This window comes from Ovis canadensis, chromosome 13, assembly GCF_042477335.2.
Source record: "Ovis canadensis isolate MfBH-ARS-UI-01 breed Bighorn chromosome 13, ARS-UI_OviCan_v2, whole genome shotgun sequence".
NCBI classification, from domain to species: domain Eukaryota; kingdom Metazoa; phylum Chordata; class Mammalia; order Artiodactyla; family Bovidae; genus Ovis; species Ovis canadensis.
In genome coordinates this window covers 83,063,306-83,084,484 of record NC_091257.1, presented here as the reverse complement: position 1 = coordinate 83,084,484, position 21,179 = coordinate 83,063,306, and the positions used below count along the sequence as shown (strand labels likewise).

The 21,179-nt window shown below is 51.2% G+C and overlaps 1 protein-coding gene across 2 annotated transcripts in view; it reads right to left on the bottom strand.

Moving 5' to 3' along the window:
- The window catches only part of PPP1R16B (protein phosphatase 1 regulatory subunit 16B), a 109,665-nt gene that overhangs the window by 12,067 nt on the left and 76,419 nt on the right, over positions 1-21,179 (bottom strand). For both annotated transcript variants that reach the window (XM_069546972.1, XM_069546971.1), the window contains exons 3-6: positions 10,721-10,791; positions 5,766-5,911; positions 3,446-3,549; positions 1,389-1,513 (exon numbers count right to left, since the gene is read on the bottom strand). In XM_069546972.1, the coding sequence (XP_069403073.1) occupies positions 1,389-1,513; positions 3,446-3,549; positions 5,766-5,911; positions 10,721-10,791 (446 nt within the window). The remainder of the gene's footprint in view (positions 1-1,388; positions 1,514-3,445; positions 3,550-5,765; positions 5,912-10,720; positions 10,792-21,179) is intronic.

Below are 21,179 nucleotides of genomic sequence, written 5' to 3'. Positions count from 1 at the left end.
CTGAGACACAAACTACTATGTATAAAACAAATAAGCAAAGTATGTTGTACAGCACAAGAAAATATAGCCATTATCTTGTAATAATTTTTAATGGAGTATAATCTATAAAAAATATTGAATCACTGTGTCATATACCTGAAACTAGTATATTATAAAGCAACTATATGTCACTGAAATAAACCAATAATCAATTTTAGAAGTTTTATTTTAAAAAAAAGAAAGGGGGATGAGACAGAGGGTGGGACTCAGGAACGGGATGGGAGAAGTCCAATGATCACATCTGGGCTACCAGGTCAGGCCTGAGGGGCAGTGAGGGAACTTGGTACTGCTGAGCCCTACCTGAAAAGCTGAAGATTCTGAGACCCTGAGTGCTCACAATCACATGGACCCCAAGCCTAGAACAGGATGGGCCCAGCCATGGGCAAGGTTGAGGGGGGCTTCCAAGGCCATGTTCTAGTTCTCAGTTTAGAGGCTGCAGAAGCAGACTTCCCCAATACTGAGCTGTATCATGCTATGAAGGCCTATGAAGAAAGATCAAGAAGGTTTCACTGACATTTGAATTGAAACAGTGAGTGAAGCTAATGAGGCAGATAGAGAGAGAGAAGATTCCATCATTCTCTATCTCTAATGTCTAGTAAAATATGTGGGACAGAGGATGTGTATGTTGACAGGGTGGATGGGTGAACCAATGGATGGATGGGTGGACCAATGAATGGATGGGCGGACCAATGGATGGATGGGTGGACCGATGGATGGATGGGTGGACCGATGGATGGATGGGTGAACCGATGGATGGATGGGTAAACTGATGGATGGATGGGTGGACCAATGGATGGATGGGAGGACCAATGGATGGATGTGTGAACCACAGGATGGGTCCCTGGGGTGTCTGGGCTCTGACGTCAGGGAACCAGAAGAGAGGCTGTTGCAGCAACATCAGGGACAGACAATGAAACAAGGCACTGAGGTGGGAGAGGGTACACTGAGGCAGGAGAATGAACAGTGCAAAGCAAGATGGCCTGGATGAGTGGATGAATGTGGCACTCATCTTGAAGCAGGAGACATCATGGGAGGAGGTGGAAATAATGAACTCAGAATGGACACCTGCAACGTGAGGTAAAGGAGAAGCTTGGAGACAAAGAGGTGAATGGCAGAGCCAAGCCTCCCCAACCCACAGCTCCCAACTCCCAGCCCCAGCTTCTCAAAGAAGCTGATCCCTGCTCTGCTAACTCCACATTCCAGAGAGAACCCTGTCCCCAAAAGGGGGAGGAAGTCCAAGGCTACAGACAGGCCCCCTCTGTGTAGACTGGACCTCCCCGTTCAGCTCCAGCTGGTCTGAGTTCTGGTCCTAACCCCCCAGCCCAATATAGCCTGGCCCCTCTCCTCACCAGTGTGGCCCCCTGGGCATCTACCCAGTCAAGGTCCTGGCCAGCTGCGATCATACAGTGAATGTCCGAAATCATCTGCTGCTCAGGAGCTGCCCGCATCTCGTTGATTTTCTCCTGGGTGATGCCTGCAGTGGGTGGGGGGGGGGGGGACTGAGTCAGCACTCCCAGGCAGAGAACCCATGGGGGAGGGGAGGGAGGGCAGAGGTAGGGAGGTATGACTCCTCTTTCCTAGGGTCTGCCAGTCAAGGCGGTAAACAGATGTGCTCAGAGATCATTTCTCCCAGGCCCAGTGAAAATGAACACCACATATTGGGCCACGAACAAGAGCCTGGAACCCAGTTGGCGCTGTATTAATATCAATGACTGTTACATACACAGCTCTTCTACCTGGCAGTCCCGACCACCCACCTACCCACCTCCAGCTGCTCAAATTCCTGGCTCCGTCTCATCCTTTAGGTCCAGCCTGGATCACCTCCTCAGCTGGCCTCCCCTGCCCACTGTATCTGACCAGGTCTCTGTTCATTTCTTCCACTTCATCCACAGCTGTGTTTGCAGCACCAGGCACGCTCAGTGAATCGCTATTACAGCCACAACTGAATTACTGAATATATCACTTCTGAATGGAGAGCTGAATAAATCGAGGTGGAGGGACTCGGAAACACATTTTCAAGCCTGAATCTCTAGCTAAAATTTAAGTGTTACTGGCAGCTACTAAGGAGAGAGTGATTTGCTCTGAAAAAAAGGTCAATGAGAGCAAGCATTCTTGGATAGAACTCAGGGGAGGTCTGTAAACTTGAAGGGAGAAAAAGAATGATCTATTTTCACTAATTTTTTATTTGTTCGTTTCTTTTTGGCTGTGCTGTGTCTTTGTTGCTGGGTGCGGGCTTTCTCTAGTTGTAGCGAGTGGGATCTACCCTCTAGTTTTGGTGTCTAAACTTCTCAATGTGATGACTTCTTGTGTTGGGGAGCAGGGGCTCTGGTGCACACGGGCTTAGTTGTTCAGAGGCATGTGGAATCCTCCTGGACCAGGGATCAAATCCACGTCCCCTGCCTGCCAATGCATTCTTAGATTCTTATACACTGGACCACCAGAGAAGTCTTACTTTCACTAACTTTTCAATGAGATATAGCATTTCCTTTTAGTCTAAATTCATAGTAGAATTGGCAGTGCCCGTGACTTTGTCACCAACAGAAACTATAGGTATTTTCACACCATGTTATTTTATTGTTTCATGAATCAATGAAGTTTCTATACTATACATTTAAAAGTATTTGAGGAGCCCTACTTCAATAGCAGTGGTTTCCTTTATAATCCTATGGCTTTGATAAATGCATTTAAAAATACAGAAGGGGTGGGTCCACAGATTCACCAGACTGGCACAAAAATTATTAGGAAGTTCTACAGAAAGTGGACAGGGAAAGCTCCAGGGCCAGGGAATGGGCAGGCCAAAAGGGAGGTTCCTGCAGCCATCTGGGCAGAAACACAAGGGCAGAGATGAGGGGAGGACCTCAGACTGCAGTCCAGGGTCTGGATTTGAGATATATTTCTAAAGAGGAGGCCTTTCAGGAGCATGTACTGGGGTGGCGGGGGCGGGCTGCATTTGTTTCCTCTCTGAAGCTCATTTGTGAGCTAAGAACAGCCCACATCTTGTTTATCCGGGGTCCCTGGCAGCCCAAGTGGTGCCTGGCACAGAGCAGACAGCCGTGAATGTTCTTGACTTTGTATTTTCCCAAATGGGAATATATCTTTATTGTGGATGTTTTGAATCGAACTGTCACAGCTGCTGAAGAGACGGGGCCAGCTGAGGCTGCCCATGCGTGTGGGTGACACAGAAGACAGCCACGCCCCTCCTTGTGCACAGCTCATCTTCCAGGCTTGTTCTGTGTTCTCATCTTGTCCATCACGTGGGTAACAACCTTCGTGGGGTCCCGTCCCAGGTCCTGAGCACTAAGCGATGGGCCTGCCTCTAGGTAACTTGTTCATCTAAACTGATCTGAGAGATGCTCGCCACAGCCCCACACCCAGCCCACTGCACAGCCGGCGGCCCTGCCCTTACCCTGGTACGCCATGCACGTCTCGATGACATCCAGGGTGGGCTCATCCTCACAGAGGTCATAGGGCATGTTCCCATCGGAGTTGACAGCGAGCAAGTCGGCTCCACTGCAGAGAGAGGACCAGGGTGAGGGCCAGGAACGTGCAGAGGGTTGGTCTGACTGCCTCTACTGTCCAGCCTCTCAACCCACACCCCGCTGTGCATCCCAACACCCACAACCCAGCCACGGTGCAGCCCAACAAGGACTGCATCTCCAGGATCTCAGGAGAGCTGTGCCACTTTCCCCAGCTTCCTCCTCTGTTGAACCAGCAGGTGGGCACTTGAGGATAGATGTCAAATAAGAAAAGACAAAATTAATGGTGGCAGCACCACTTCCCAAGCATTTGCTAAGAGCCAGGCTTGATCTAAGCCCTTTACATCATCTGATATAATCCTCATAATAGTTTTCTTGGTTCAGTATTATTGGCCCCATCTCACTCAAGGGAAAACAAGATTCAGACAGGGTCAGTTACTTGTCTGAGGTCACACAGCTAGGATGTGAGAGGTTCAAGATGGAAACCAGGCTTTTTCATGGGCCAGCTCTTTTTACTTTTCCCTGTCCTATTTCAATATTAGACCAAGTGCAGAAACACCCAAGGATACCCCCAATTCCTCCTCTGAAGTCCCTTCTCCAAAGGCAAACCAGGATGGGGCAGGAGAGAGCCTTGGGACCCCGTGGGAGAATTCCCCTTTGGGGCCAGTGGCTCCCAAATGCGTGGTCCTGGGCTGCCCTGTGGCAGAATCACTCAGACGCCACTGAAATAAAATGCAGCTTCCTGGGCTTCACTCTAGACCTCCTGAAACAGAGTCTCTCAAGAGGATGGGGCAGGGTTGAGGATTACACATTTTAAACCCATGATTCTGGTACAGATTGGCGCAAGGGATTGGTACCATGTTGGTATCCTCTCCCTTTTCCTCTCGCATCACCTCTGATTGGATGGTGGCCATCTGATGCCCCTGCAGACTCAGCCACACCCAGGTGTTCATCAGAGGTGTGGGCACGGGCCACCTGCCAGTCCTCTGGCCTAACAGCCCTCCCCTGGGACCTCTCCTAGCTCCTGTGTGCTCTTGGGTAAGCTAATCCACCTCTCTAAGCCAGGAAAGCATCTCTATCACCCAAGCAGCCACCCGATGGGCCCTGGCTGCTCTGCTGAGACCTCTGCCAAAGGCCACTTGCCCTTGGCCACTATACCTGAATCCCTGTGCTCAGATGCTGGGTCCTAGGACTCCAGCCACCATTGATCTCGCTTTGTCTCGGTTCTGGGACTGAAATTGCCTAATTTCCTGCTGAGTTTCTCAGGACTTTTGCGTCCCTGAGTGTTCAGTGCCCAGCACAGGGCGTGGCCCAGCTCAAATGCCCACCAATCATTAGATGAACTCAATGAAATACACTTGAAATTCAAGGTTGCCTCTTCTCTATGTTTGCAGAGCCTGAGCAGACTGGAAACAAGTTCAGGGTGGGGGGAGACCGTTTAGAACTCTACAGAGGGAAATGGCCTTATCCCTGGGAAGACATTGCTATGTGGTGTCCCCCAAAGTAGGTTCTGCCCCAGAGAAAAGCATGTGGATGGGATTTGAGGGGGCAGAGCCAAGGAAATATGCCTGCTTTTTCGCAGCAAGAAAAACGGCAACAACACATAAGTATGAAGATGAATACAGACTCGTGGGGACAGACAGAGAAAAAGAGATGAAAGGAAAGAGACTCATACCCTAATACAAAGCCAAAGACACTACAAAAAAACTGCAGACCAATATCCCTTATGAACAGTGATGCACAACTCCTCAAGAAAATACTAGCAAACCAAATTCAGCAGCATAGGAGAAGGATTATATGCCATCACCAAACGGAATTTATTCCTGGATGCATAGATGGTAAATTGTGTTGCGTATTTTATGAGCATCATATCGGGAGAAAGGAAGAGAATGAAAAGAGAGAGAATGTGAATTAACAGAGACACAGGGGGAAAGACAAAGTGAGATCAAGGACGAAAGAAGAGACAGAGAGGGAAAACAGGAGAGAAAGACACAGGGATGGAAAGGGAATGCGAGGAGAAAAGGGACAGGCACCAAAGAGACAGGAAAAAAGAGAGAGAGATGGAAGTCCCCCGCCCCGACACCAAAAACAAGAACCCGGAAAAACACCAAAGGCGCACTCATGGCTGATTCATGTCAGTGTATGGTAAAAACCACTACAATACTGTAAAGCAATTAGCCTCCAATTAAAACAAATAAATAAACCAAAGGCGGAGGGAAGGCTGCTCCTGGGGGAGAGAGGGGCACGTACTACTGAACGAGGATCTTCACCAGGTTAATGTGGCCGCAGGTGGCCGCGGCATGCAGAGGCGTCCACAGCTCGTTGTCCTTGGCGTTCACGTTGGCACCGTGGGAAAGGAGCAACTTGACAATTTCCTCAAAGTTGTCTATGCAGCACTGCAAGGTGGACACAGGCAGGGTCAGCTCCAGGCAGGTCACGACGAGGGCACACCCAGTTCCCGAGAAGGACAACGGACCCAAGCTGCCTGAGTTTGAATCCAGCTCCATTACGTGCATGCTGTGTGTTCATGGGCAAGCCACGTAACCTTTCTGAGTTAATAATGTACAAGATAAAAATATAAAATAATATAAAGAATAAAGTCAGCTATAAGATGCTCCACAAATGTTGGTGGAATGGGATGAAATTTCGAATGAGGCTTTAAAACCTTTACTTTTTAATTTCGGAAGGCTTTCTTCAAACAAAACTGTAAGGAGAACTCTAAGTTAGATAGCCAATAAATTCAAGCAGGGCGGCTCAGGCTGAAGCTGGGGTGTGTGGGGGTGGGGGTGTTGAGAAGGTCCCCCTTCCCATCAGTGGCCTCCCTAGATTATAGTTTGAAACCTCTGATTTAGGAATTTCTGACCCAGAAGCTAGTTCTTGGGGAAGTCCCAAGTAATGAAGCCTCCTCGCAAAAACCCAGCTCCACCCAAGGGCTCTAGTGGGTCTTGACAGAGTCCCTGTGAGGAGAGAGCCGTGTCATGCCCTCCTACATGTAGGTCAGCCCCAATGAGAAGGCAGCTCGCAGAGAGATACTGGGCTCCAAAAGTCACTGGAGCCCCCAAACTCCAGCGAGGGAGAGTGAAAGATTCCAAGGGGACAGAGGGAGCTCAAGCTGGGGCCATGAACAGAGAGAGGTGAGGACAGAGGAGGCAGAAGACAGGGAACCACTTTGCAGGTTGCAGGAAGGATCTCAGATGACCTCTGCAGAAACCAGCAGGGCACAGAGCAGCGGACCTGTGGCTCAGAACTGCCCATCCAGGGACAGCTCTGCCCTCAGTGCACGGGAGACGCTGCAGTTATACTCAGAGGAGCAGCACAATTCAAACTTGTTTTTTAAAAAAATCCCTCCTCCAGCTGCATGTGGAGAACAGACTTCGATCACAAGCTTCTGGAGGGAGAAGAGGGAGAGTGAGGAACTATGTCAAAATCACCCAATTTAAGAGATGATGGCAGCCTGACCTACAGAAGTGATCACAGGCACGGGGAGAAGTGACTGGATGCTAGCAGAAAGAGCGGGGGCACCTGTGGGAGCCCAGGGCCTCAGGGGGGTGCGGGGATGGAGCGGCACCACGGCCCCCACCCGCATTCCCTGCAGAACCAGGGGTCAGAGGGACGTCCTCAGTGGTCCAATGATTAAGACTCCAAGCACCCAATGCAGGGGACCTGGGTTCTTTCCCTGGTCAGGGAACTAGATCCTGCATGCCACAACTAAAAGATCCCGCATTCCACAAGTAAGACCTGGTGCAGCCAAATGCATACTTACATACATGCCAAATATATACCTCCATACATACCACACACATACACACCAAATACATGCATACATACCAAGCACACATACACGAACCAAGCACTCATATATGTTCCAAGCACACAGATACATACCAAACACACATACATACCAAATACATGCATACATACACAACAAATACATGCATGCATACATACATACCAAATACATACATATATTTTTTTAAAAGAAAAAAAGAATCAGGGGTCAGCCCTGGACATATGGGACATATAGGAAATGAGCAGAGATGGTGCCAGGTTCTCTTTATGCACCATCTGACCTGAGGTTGGCTGGGTCTGGGGGCCTCTCTCTGGACACGAGAGTCAAGGGTGACCCAGTGGAGCAGGGCACTGCCTCAGGTGGGCGAGAGAAACGTGCAGTGGCATGGTACCGCCAGCAGAGGGCGCCAAAATCACCAGAGTGAGGCAGCCTGGAAAGGCGAGGGTCCCCCCGCAGGCGGTCCCTGGCAGATGAGTTTGGGATGGCCTGGTCCATAGGAGGAGCCAGGAGCAGCCCAGACTGTGGGGTGAGGGGACAGGAGGGCCAGAGATCCAACCACGAGGGGCTGCAGAAATAAGACAGTTGGGGTGTTGGACAGGTGGAGTGATTTCGCATATAGAATTGCAGTTGTGTGAGAAAGATGCCCAGGGGCTGGGCCAGTCTGCAGCTGGGAAACGACTTGAGCACGGGCTGGGGTGGGACCTGGGTGCAGAGGGGGCTGGGTTGGGACTGGTGCAGTGGGGGCTGGTACATGGTGGAGGGGGGCAGCGTCCTCGCCCACATTCCCCAAGGTGGGCCATGGCACCTGGCACCGGATGACTCCTCCCGCCCCCTCACTTCCCACGTTCAGTCCATCACCGGCTGTGGATTACATCTGATTGCTGTCCCCATCCCCATTGCCCTGGCCGAGCTTCATCATCTCTCTCCCTGTCACTCCCCTTTCACACACCCTCAGCCAGAGAGAGCTTCCTTGTTAACCCAGCCATGCTGCCCTCAGTTTACAAAACCTCTGAAGGCTCCCTGTTGCCAAGAGCAGAAAATCCACAGGAAGCTCTTGTTCCTTCGTTGACCTGGAGCAGTAGTGATGATGACAATGACAACAATAACAACAGCCCCAGAACAGCAGTAATAGTAACAGGTCACATTGCCAATAATAGGAGTTAATGCTTTTTGAGGAGTTACTAGGGCCATGCACTTTGCTAACTTTTGGCCATGCACTGCCTCAGTGAATCCTCAGAAAAACATTTCCAGGGCTCCGCAGCCATGTAGGGCTAGAAGCTATGGTGCTGGACAGTGTCAATACGCAGAACATGTCATCCTCATAAAGGCTGTATTGGATGGTGCTGCCCTGAACCTCAGTTTCCTGAGCTGTAAAATGGGGATAATAGTATTTCAGAGTTCTTGTGATGATCAACCCACGCTTCACATATGTGACGATGTTTTGTTAAGAAGTGAACATATGACAGATTTTCATAATAATGAATGAAAATCATTCAATCGTGTCTGACTCTGTGACCCCATGGACTGCAGTCCACCAGGTTCCTCTGTCCATGGAATTCTCTGGGCAAGAATAATGGAGTGGGCTGCCATTTCCTTCTCCAGGGGATCTTCCCAACCCAGGGATTCAACCTGGGTCTCCCGCATCGCGGGCAGATTGTTTACCATCTGAGCCACCAGGGAAGTCCCTCCATAATAATAATATCTAATATCTATCCAGTGTCAGATGATGCTTATAGGGTTTTATGTATATTTATTTAATCTTCTCAACAATCCAGTGACTGGTTATGCCTCTTTTACAGATGAGGAAAATGAGGCACAGAGAGCATAAGCAACTTGCCCGAGGTCACACAGCGAGACTCTGTGGATGCATGAAGCCCTATGAGACAGGAAGAGACGCCAAGAGGACACACAGGGAGCTCCCAAGCCAATGGCTGAGGGTGGGGACTTGCCCCTGGGGCTTATGGGTAGGGCAGTGGCTACCCTTCCCGCCCTCAGAGGGCGATGGAGAGGGTCTCACCAGCCCAGGCTTCCAGAGCCTGGCCAGGCTGCCTTCAAGTCCACCTGCTCTGACACTTGGGCCAGGGCACAGGGAGGTTCAGCCTGTTCACTCATTAACTCAGCAGGCACATATGAAGCACCTACTGTATGCCGACATGGTGGGGGACAAAGTGGATACACCAATGAGAAAGAGACATGATGAGCTCTGCCCTCGTGCAGTACAGAGTCTTGGGTAACCAGAGACCAACATTAAATGGTCCCACTAATGGCTGGAAAGCTTCCCTGATAGCTCAGTTGTTGAAGAATCTGCCTGCAGTGCAGGAGACCCCAATTCGATTCCTGGGTCAAGAAGATCTACTGGAAAAGGGATAGGCTATCCACTCCAGTATTCTTGGGCTTCACTTGTGGCTCAGCTGGTAGAGAATCTGCCCGCAATGCAGGAGACCTGAGTTTGATCCCTGGGTTGGGAAGATCCCCTGGAGAAGGGAACGGCTATCTACTCCAGTATTCTGGCCTGGAGAATTAAGAGTCGGACACGACTGAAAGACTTCCACTTTCACTGGCTGGAATGACAGAGGTGCTCAGAGGATATAACAGCACAGCTCTCAGACTCTAGCTGTGCATGCACCTAAACACTGGGTGAGATGCAATGGGGAGCAGACAGTGTGTGCAAGGGACCAAAAAGTCAAGTAGCTGAAGGCCTGGCAGTCAGCATGGCCGGCTCGGCAGGGGCACTGGGGTGCTCCTTACCCCTAGTGTTATGCGAAGACACGGGAGTGCTCTGAGTAACATCAGCAGATGTTGGGTCTGAGCATCCCTGCGGCCACAGCACGGAGGATGGATCAGGGCAGGATGCCTGAATGCTGGGGCCCAGGGAAGGGGCTGCTGCAGCGTGAGGTGATGAGAAATGTCAGCCAGAGCAGCCCCTCCCCAGCCAAGCGGGGGTCTGGGCCCATCTTACTGCCCTAAAGAGGCCGTGTGTTATGACAGCACATGGTTCCTGACCAGAGTCCAAAGCAGTGTGACCTTAGGCCGGTCCCATAATCTCCCTGTCAATCACTGCTGTCACCAGGGTGGACGGATGCCTTGGTGGGTGTGAACAAATGTGCTTCATACACTGTCAAGCTCCGAACAAACTTGCTTTGTGTGTCAAACACTTTGCCAGGCAGCGAGGATGCAGCGGACAAAGGCTCCCTGTCCCCGGAGGCAGTGTGTGTGCCACGCACGTGGGCACGGGGCTCTGTGGGCGTGTCTGTAACAGACACACTCGTCTCCCGGGCAGACAAGAGCCTTTCAGAAGTGGCAGCTGCGGCTCCCCTCCCCCTCCTCCCTGAGGGTCCTGGGCAGGAAAAAGCAGGGAGATGGGGCATGTGTCTAGGTGGGGAGCAGGGAGTCAGGGGTCCCAGTGGGTCCTTACCTGGTGCAGGGCAGTGAGTCCATCTTCATTGCACAAATCAGGGCTGACCTTATTCTTCAGGAAGTAGCGCACTGCAACAGAGGGGAAAGAGGTGACTGTCTTGTCACACATTCCATGAGCAGGGGTGCGGGGGACCCAGGTAAGACCCACTGTCCTCCAGGTCCTGGCACCACCAGTCTTATTTACTCCTTACAAACCTCCTGCCTCTATCCTCCCCCACCCATTCAAACCCTAGTTCGCATCTTGGACCCAAGTGCAAAGGGAAAGATGCAGGGGTCAGCACACACATTTGGGCACAACTTCTGTACATTCAAGTCTACCCACTCAGAGACTTGGACCACAGCACAGGGAGGCATCAGTGAGTTCATTCATTAAGGCAGTATGCACATATTGAGCACCTACTGTATGCCATCGTGGGGAAGAGTGGTGAGATACACCAAGGAGCAGGAGGTGTGGATTCTGCCTTCGTGCGGCTCAGAGTTTGGGAAACGAAAGACCGACATCCAATGAGCAAATCCAGCAGTCCTATAAGACCATTCACAGACCTTCATGCTTTAGGTTACCCATCTCTGGTCAGTCTCCAGCCAGGCCACCCCCACAGGGTGAGGTGTCCCTGAGGCCAGTGGGATGAAGCCCATGGTTTCCCCTCTGGCCCATCTTACCCTTCCCTGTTCACATGGCTCCAGGGCCGAATGTAGAGCCTGCGCAAGCCTTGTCCCTAGACCCAGCTTCCCAAGGGTGGACCACACAGCAAGAAAGTGCACCTCTAGGCTGAAGGGGAGACCACAGTGTGGCTGTTTGCAGAGCCAATGGAGAAACTTGGCGACACAAGCTGGCTTGTGTGTGTGAGGCCCTCATGATGCTGAGAAAGCCAGGGACAGAGGCCAGGGTCCTGCAAGTGCGGGAGCAGGCCGGCCCTGGCCTCTCAGAGCCCCTCCCGCACCCATCTAGTCTGAAAGTGTGAGTATCTCAGTTGTGTCCGACTCTTTGCAACCCCATGGTCAGAGAAGCCTGGCGGGATACGGTCCATGGACCCTATGGACCCTATGAACCCTATGGACCGTAGCCCGCCAGGCTCCTCTGTCCATGGGATTCTCCAGGCAAGAATACTGGAGTGGGTAGCCATTCTCTTCTCCGGGGGTGGGGGGAGGGGTCTTCCCGACCCAGGGATCTGGTCTCCCTTATTTCAGGCAGATACTTTTATCATCTGAGACACCACCTTGTCTGGCTCCCTCAAAACACTAGCCGAAGTGCGCGCCCCCTAATGCCCATGGGGGGCGGTGTCTCCACGCCACCACCCACACGCTGGGGCAGGGCCACTGTGGTTTCCTAGCCGATTTGCCTCTGCTGTGGGGGGACAAACTCGAGTGAACTGTGAAGGGTAGAGGGCAGGCCATCCATTCTGCACGCTGAATATCCGCTGGGCAACCCCAGAGGAGGCAGGGGAGGGAGATGAGGTCTCTGGAAACTCAATGGGATGGGGGCTGTCTTCATTAGGCTCAGATCCAGGAACCACAGGCCCAGCAGCACCCTCGGCCTGAGTGTGACCAGTCCCCCCTGCGAGGGGGAGGCTGAAGTTTCCACCCAACTTCCTGGCAAGAGGTGACATCTCCCACAGACTTGCCCGAGATGATTTCATCACTGCTAGGGGTCAGGGGGACAACGGGCTTATATATGGTTTACACTCAGGTCCTCTGGAGCTGCCGTGTCCACTAGGGAACCACTGGCCACAGCGGGCTCTTGGGGTTTTTCAAATGTTAACTTGTAAAAATTCAAAATTCACTTCCCTCAGTCATTCTGGCCACATTTTAAGGACTCAACAACTACAAAGCAAAAGTGTTAGTTGCTCAGTCAAGTCCGACTCTTTTGCGACCCCAGGCTCCTCTGTCCATGGAATTCTCCAGGAAAGAGTACTAGAGGGTTGCCATTTCCTACTCCAGGGGATCTTCTTGACCTAAGGATCAAACCCAGGTCTCCCGCATTGCAGGCAGATTCTTTACTGTCTGAGCCACCAGGGAAGCCCCCAACAACTACAGGTAGCTACCATATTAGAAAGTGCACAAATAGAACATTTCCCATCTTCACAGAAAGTTCTAATGGACATCGCTGCTTTGGGGCATTACACATGGAAATTAACTGCATCACCAACTGCTCAGACCCTTCTGTGGCTCCCTACGGCTCTGGAAACAAGTGCAAAACCCTGATGATGATGTAGAAGGTCTGCGTGATGTCTGCCCTGTCTGCAGGCCTCCATGTCGCACGTTACAGCGGGACCGTTCATTCACACTGTGGCCTGTGAGAACTCCTCTTAGGGCAGAGGAGTTTGCTCAGTTGTACAGTACTCCCAACCTACCCGCCTCTCCAGTCTTTTTCTTAAATTTCAAACACCTTTCACCATGGTCTTTTGTCAGCTACAGAGTCACCAAATCTCCTTTGATCTCTGAGCTTTTGCACTGCCTGTTTCTATTACCTGGAAAACTCAGTCATCCATGCCTGCATGCATCCATCCATCTAGCCTCACTCATTCATCCACCCATCCACCATCCATCACCCACCTGCATCCATGCATCCATCCAGCCATCCACCCACCCACCAGCATCCATTCATCCACCTATCCACCATCTATCCACCCACCCTCATCCATTCATCCGTCCAGTCATCCACCTACCCACCAATCATCCATCCACCCACAGCCATGCATTCCATCTCTAACACACACACACATACACACACACACACACACACCTGTCTCACTCCTCATCCTTTACATCTCAGCTAAAACTTCCCAGATGAAGGTACTCCCCGATTCTGCACACCCACAGCATCTACATATCTCATATATATAGCCTTATCACAACCATAATTACGTAACTATTTGGGTAATCATGGCAGGCTTTGGGTCTGTCTGCTGTGACCTGGCACTCACTGCTGAGGTCTGGCACACAGTTAATCCTCAACAACCCTTCCAGGACCCTGACTCACTTGGTGGCCTCTTAGCTCAGTCCAAGGACACAGCTTATCCATCTCTCAGCACAGCAGACCACCCTGTAGGGCTGACCCGAATGGCTCACATCTGGAGTATTCAGCGCGGCCCATGGGGACTTCCTACCAGGATGGATGGTACTGGTCTCAGCCTCAAGGCCATGTTGAGAACACTATGGCAAAGCCACTGATCACTGTGGCCCAGCCTGTCCACAAGGGGTGTCCTGGGCCTGACAACTGGCCTTTGGAAGAGAAGTGACCACAGTGCCCCTGTGCATCACAGAAGGTTCTGGAAGGTTCTGCTCCCATTAGGCCAGGGTTCAAATCCTTTGGGGGTGACTGGTGAACTAGGCTTCTGGTCTGGGAGACACTCTCTGAGGCAGAAATTAAGCGTCAGCTGCCAAAAACAGTCTTTGTGTGCAGTAATTATTGGGGTGTTCTCTGTGCGATGTGGGAACCTAAGACATATAATTACTCCAATGTCGGGCAGTTATTTTCAGCCCAAGAGGTGGGACAAGTCATCTCCGTCTCTAAGGAGCCATTGACAGTCATGACCCAAGGCCCCCCTCTGTTGGTTCTCTTATACTTTAGCTGGGGGCCTGGTTCTGGACACAACCCACTGGAGCAAAGACTCCACCATCCAGGACCTAGCCAGGCTTTCCTGCCTCTGGGGTTCAACAATAAAATGATTCTTCTGGACTTCCCTGGTGGTCCAATGGTTAGGAATCTGCCTGCCAATGCAGGGGATGTGGTTTGATTCCCTGGTCCGGGAAAATTCCACTGCCACAGGGCAACTAAGCTCATGTGCCACCACTACCGAGTCCACAACTCTAGAGCCCGTGCTGTGCAACAAGAAGCCACCGCAGTGAGAAGCCCGCACACTGCAACTAGACAGAAGCCCCTGCTCACCGCAACCAGAGAAAGCCCTCTCGCAGCAATGAAGACCCAGTGCAACCAAAAATAAATTAAAAAATTTTAATGTTAAAAAATGATTCCTCTATCAACACTGTCTTTTTACTGAGCCCCTCCTATGCACCCGGGTTGAAGCAGAACTGCTTTGTTTCATGGGTTCATGTCTAATCATTCCTCCTATGGAGAAAAGGAGACAGGGTCAGGGAAGTACAGCTCACCGCCGCACAAGACTGAGCAGAGGAAATCAGACTCTCTGATTTCTACGCCCAGACTCTTGACCACAAGACTGCTCTTTTCTGCCCCCGGGGCCAGGCGTGGCGACCAGCAGTGCTGGAGTATTCAGAGCTGGGTTAAAGGCTGGTGTGGGGAGGAGGGGGATGGGACCGTGGCCACAGTGACCTCTGCTCTGTAAGCATCAGAGGCCCTTGAGTCCCAGGCCAAGCCTCTTCTTGCAGACAGAGGGGCTCAGAGATCTACAGCCAGGACAGCAGAAATACCGCAGTCCCCATGGGGCACGGAGAGACATCTCAAGGGACAAGTTAAACACAAAGTCGCTTCCTCTCACTCCCTACTTAAAACTCTCTCCTGGCTCCACAATGCTCTTAGACTAGAGTTCAGGGCTTGCCTGGGGGCTCCGTGGTAAAGAATCTGTCTGCCAATGCAGGAGACGCAGTTTCAATTCCTGGTCCAGGAAGACCCCACATGCCGTGGAGCAACTGAGCCCGTGCACCACAACTGCTGGGCCTGTGCTCCAGAGCCCAGGAACTGCAACTACCAGGCCCAGACACCACCGCTACTGAAGCCGGTGTGCCCTAGAGCTTGTGCTCCACAACAAGAGAAGCCACAGCGATGAGAAGCCCACACACCGAAACTAGACAGTAGGCCCTGCTCACCACAACGCAGCAACAAAGGCCCAGCACAGTCTAAATAAACAAAATCATACAGAAGAGAATCGCATTCAGAATTCTTCCTTGGCCTTCACTGGGTCAGCAAACTACAGCCCATAGGCTGTATCTGGCAGGCAGCCTGCTCCGATAAATGAAAATTTCTTGGAACACATCTGCACTCATTCATTTGCATATTGCCTGTGACTGCTTTTACCCTGCAACACCACAGTTGATTAGTTACAGCAGAGACGTATGGTCTGGACAACCTAAAATATTTACTTTTACTATCAGGCTTTTTACAGAAAAGACTTGCTGACCCTGGTCTTCACGGTCCTGCATGGTGTGGACTTGCCTACAGGGCTACCATCTTGCTATTTTCATCAGAGTCTATGGGAATGGCTTGCTCTGAAGTTGTGCAGTGCACAGCCTGCTCAACTGGACCTAGCCATCCTATATCCCTAGCTCTCGAGGCTCTTGCTCTCTGAGCACCTTGCACAATAGAGGTAGCTGGCTTAGGCGGATCTGAGGGGTTGGTGGGGGCTCAGAAAGAACAAAGGCAAGAAGGGCATGTGCTCCTCTCCAGCTGGGCACACCCACCACTTCTCCTGGTCGCCCATCCCTCCCCGCCGTCTGCTCCTTGCCTCCACAGCCCCAACAAACACCAGGCTTGCCCATCAGTTTGTCCGCATGACCCAAGAGTCCCCATGCATTTACTCAGCTGTGACTTTAGGCAAGTTATTCCTCTTCTCTGGGCATCAGTGTTCTCATCTGTAAAATGGGGAGCACAACAGCATCTCCTTTGTGGGGATGCCACGAGGGTTAAGTAAGAACCCCTGAGAGCTACTACTATCATTTATATTAAAAACAACAACAACAACAACCACTGAGCTCCTGCTTGGTCCTACTCTGTGCTGGGTGCTGGAAATGGAACCGTGAATATCTTGCATTTCTCAAGAGCCCCTGACCTGGTCTTAAAAGACAAGGACCATCTCTCTCCAGGGGGCTCTGAGCATCTGCTGGTTCAAGGACCACAAGTAAGGCCACAGTCAATGTCCCCACCACCCCCCACCCCAAATAGGCAAGACCCCACTAAGATGGTAAAGAGATGGCTCTCGCCCTCCCCTCCTGTATTCCTGTGCCTGGCACCAACCCCGTCACTCCGCCCACACCTCCCTGGCAATCTGGCTGGAATCTGGGCCAAGCAGGGCCATCTGCTCCCCTCTGTCTCCAGCTGTAGCGAGCAAGGCTGAACCGGCCCATCTCGGCAGGAAGCTGGTGGCGGCTGCCTTTGTAGGGAGAAATCACTGCTGACAAGCTTGTGTTTTCTTTGCCACCTGACCCACTCTGCCCTATCGAGCAGACTGCCTGACCTCGGGCTGGTCAGTGACATGCAACCACAGCTGTGGCTCCTGTCTTGGGCTGTGGGGGACAGCAAGGCAAGAGGTATCTGCCCACTGGATGGATGGACCTTGGACAATCTACATCTGCCGGGGGTGCCCTGGGGCTGAGCTGCTGCCGCCTGGCCACATGACTTCCACAATCATGTTCACGGGACACCCACTCACCAGGCCCTCCTCCCTTTCCATCTCGCTTCCTTTCCTGCCCAGCACCCAGCAACGAAGCCTCATCCTCCCACTGCCTCCTAGGCGCTGCGTGATCTAGTTTCTGCCCCTTTCCACCCCCACTTTATCCCACCCGCACCTCCTCCCTGAATCCCTCACCAATTCAGTCACACTGGCTTCTTCCATTTCTTAAAGCAAGACAAAAAGTGAGCTCCTCAAGGCCTTTACACAGAGCTTTCTGCACCTGGAACCCTCTTTCTTCCCTGACTTGACCCAGCAAACTCCTCTTCATCCTTCTGATTCCAGCTGAAATGTCACCTCCTCCAAGAGGCCTTCTGAGATCACCCCAATCTCAGTCACGTTGCCTGAGTTATTCTCTCCCATAGTATCCTGGACATTTGCATTTCTGCTTTGCAGTAGTACCTACTGCAACCGATACTTACAGGGTCATTAGTGAGCATATATTAATTATATAGTTATATGTTTAGTCTTTTTAGACTCCATGAGGGCAGGGATCCCCCACTGATTGGTGTCCCCAGTGTCCGGAATGGAGCCTGGCTCAGGGCAGGGGCTCAAGAAATATCCACTGTAGTGAGAACACCTGAAATCTACTGTCTTAGTAAATGTCTAGTACTGAGTACAGCATCGTTATTAGCTATGATCACCATGCAGCCCACTGGAGCTCTAGATGCAGTCATCCTGCATGATGGCAACTGTGTACCGTCTGCAACATCTCCCCAAAAATGTAACCTATACGAGGAGACTGGAGAAGGAAATGGCCACCCCCTCCAGTATTCTTCCCGGGAGAACTCCACAGACAGAGGAGCCTGGCAGGCTGCGGTCCTTGGGGTTGCAAGAGTTGGACATGACTTGGCAACTCAAGAGAGCGAGAGACTGAGGAGATGGATGTGTTACTTAGCTTAGCTGTACTAACCGTTTCTCTCTCTATATATAAAGGTAGACAGATAAACGGCATGTTGTACACCGTAAATATGTACAATTTTTATTAAAATTTTAAACAATCTATCATGTGAAGGAGCAAAGGTAGGAAGGAATGAGAGGAGAGTGGACGGCTCTGGGGGTCCACGGAGCTCCTTGTTACAGCTCCTCATTCCAGGGGCCATGGGACTGTGGGGCATGGTTTCCCACTGGGGACATACACATAGTCCCGCAGACACAACACAGAGAGTGTGACTTAAGGACTGAAAAGCAACAAGCATGGATTTTGCACAGACATGCAACAGCAGACACCCCTCCTTGAGCCTCCAGTGGTGGTACAGCCAGACCTGGGAGTTGACCAGCAGCCCACTCCCAGCCCAGGTACCAGACACCCATCATGACCCTTCTGCCCCGATCTCAGTCCTCACTCTTAGTCTACCCTACACATTTGGTGTTCTTTCTATAAGTCAGCATTGACTGTGTTACAGGCACTATCTTAGGTACTTTATGTCTATCAAATTCGTTAGTCCTCCATTTACATCTATCAACTCCATAAATCCACTTATGACGACCAATGACTTGCTATTATCAATTAACTGCCTGCCATTATCACCCCAGTTTACAGGTGGGAAAACCAAGGCTCAGGCTTGAGCTCGTGAAAATGACTTGCCCAAGGGCACGTGTCTAGGAATGGCAGAGCTGAGATTTTCACTCCCAGGTTCTGACTGTCTCCAAAGGCTGCTTAACCATTTTCCTAAAATCATGCCAAACAAGGACCTGGGGAAGGGAAGGTGGGCAGCCAAGAGATGTGTCAGGTGGATGCAGATGTGAGCATGAAGAGAGCCACAGAGATGACAGAAAGCTGGAGGAAAGGTCAAGACTGTTACCAACAGTTCAGCATTCAGTACATGATAATAAAGAGGATGGTCACTAACGGTCATCCCCGAACCTTCTCTTTAGAGCAGTTTGCAGGTGAGGACTGTGGGGCAGGAGGTTAACACTTAGCCCGAGGTCCCATGGCAGAGGACTGGGGACTTCGGGGCAGACCCTGAGCACCACCACCTCCTCTGTTGGTCTTCCTCCTGCATCTCCATTCCTGGCAGACTCTACCTCTCCCTGATGCATTCTCCACCCTACCCCTCCCTTGATGCGCCCCACCCCAAGCATCCTCAGGGCCTGCCTCCAGCTGCTGCACCCCACCCACTAGGCTGCACCACCTCCATGGAAAATCATGCCCCTACTGGTCACACTTCCTTTCCTTCCTCACGTCCCAGGTCTGCTTTGCTCAGTCTCATGGGATCCAGCACCAGCAGTCTGGTCAAACCAGATCCTTGGGCCCCCTTCCCCCCCTCTGCAGCACTGACCCCCCACCCCAGGGTTCTGGCAGGGCTGCAGAGGGCCCAGCGTGCTGCTCTGACCCTGCCTGAAAGGCCAGCATTCTCAGGAAGCAGTCTCTTTCCTCTCCTCCCCAGTTGTTCCACTGAGCAACTTCAACCTTTCCACCCACCACTGCTCCTCTTCGGAGCAGAAAGAGCCAGAAATAGCTGCTTCCAGGGGAGCCCAGCCGCCTTGGGCCGGGGGTGGAGTCAAGTCTAATGGTGGCTTCTGCAGGGGCTGGTGCCTCCCATCCCAGCGGCAGGAAGTTCACCCCAGGATCCTGGGCCATGACTCAGCCAAGGTGAAGGATAGGCAAGGAAGACCTGGGTTTCCCTCGAAGTCACAGTCCCAGGCCCAGGCCCCAGGAGCCAGCCCTTGTTCTTCCCGGGGAAGCCCCGCTCCAGGGCCCATGTGAGTAGAGGAGGAGGCCGGACAATAACCAGTGTTGGTGAGGATGTGAGGACGTGGAACCCTCGTACACTGCTGGCAGGAATGTAAAACGGGGCACTGCTGTGGGAAAACTGGCAGTTTCTCCAAATATAAATATAGGTTTACCATATAACCCAGCGATTCCACTCTTAGCTACAGACGCAAGAGGAATGAACATATATGTCCACACAAAAACTAGTATCTCGATGTTTATTTACATTATTTACAAGAGCCCCAAAGTGGAAACAAGCCAAATGTTCATCAGTGGAGAAATGGATAAATAAAATGTGGTAGAGTCATACCATGGAATATTATGTAGCCACAAAGAGGAATGGAGTGCTGACACGGGCTACACCACGGATGTTTCTTGAAAATATCATGCTACGTGAAAGAGGCCAGTAAAGAAAGATCACATATTGTGTGATTCCATTTATAGCAAGTGTCCAGAATAGGTAAGCCCATAAAGATAGAAAGTGGATTAGTGGTTGTTAGGAGCTAAAGGGAGCAGGGAATGAGGGATGACTGCTTATGAGTACAGGGTGTCCTTTTGATGAAACTTCTCTGGAACTATTAATAGATAGTGGTAATTGTTATACAACCTTGAATGTTATACAACCTTGACTGTGAATGCAATAAAGACCACAAACTGCACACTTTAAAGAGGGAATTTTGTAGTATGTGAATGCTACCTCAATTTTCTTTCTTTCTTTCTTTTTTTTTTTGTCTGTGTTGGGTCTTCACTGCAACACTTGAGCTGAGCTGCCTCGTGGCATGTGAGATCTTAGTCCTCCCACCAGGAATCAAATCTCCATGCCCTGCATTGCAAGGTGGATTCTTAAACACTGAACCCCCAGGGAAGTCTCAATATCTCCATTTTAAAAGGAGAGCAAAGGGGTCTACGCTGGCCTGGAGCATCACACTACAAACTCATTTCCCTACCAGCCTGGGAGTTCTGAGAGGTCAGTACAGCATCTGTCCAGTTCATTGCTGTACCCACGTGCTGAGGATGGCACACAATAGGTATTCAATGCTTACTTAATGGAAAGGGGAGGAAGGAGGAGGCCACTGGCCACTTGGACCCTAAGTGATCTGGTTTCTGCCCACCTTTCTTGGCATCATCCATCCCTGCCACCACGGAGCATTTCAGGACCACCAAGGCACCACTCTGTCCCTCTCTTGCATCTGCGGGCCTTCTCATACGCTATTCCCTCTTACTCTGCCTTCACTTTACCTGGTTAATTCTTACTTTATTATTATTTATTTATTTGGCTGCATCACATGGAATCTTTGATCTTCATAGCAGTGTGTGGGATCGTTATAGTTGCATGCAAACTTTTAGTTGCGACATGTGGAGGGGCATGGATCCATGAC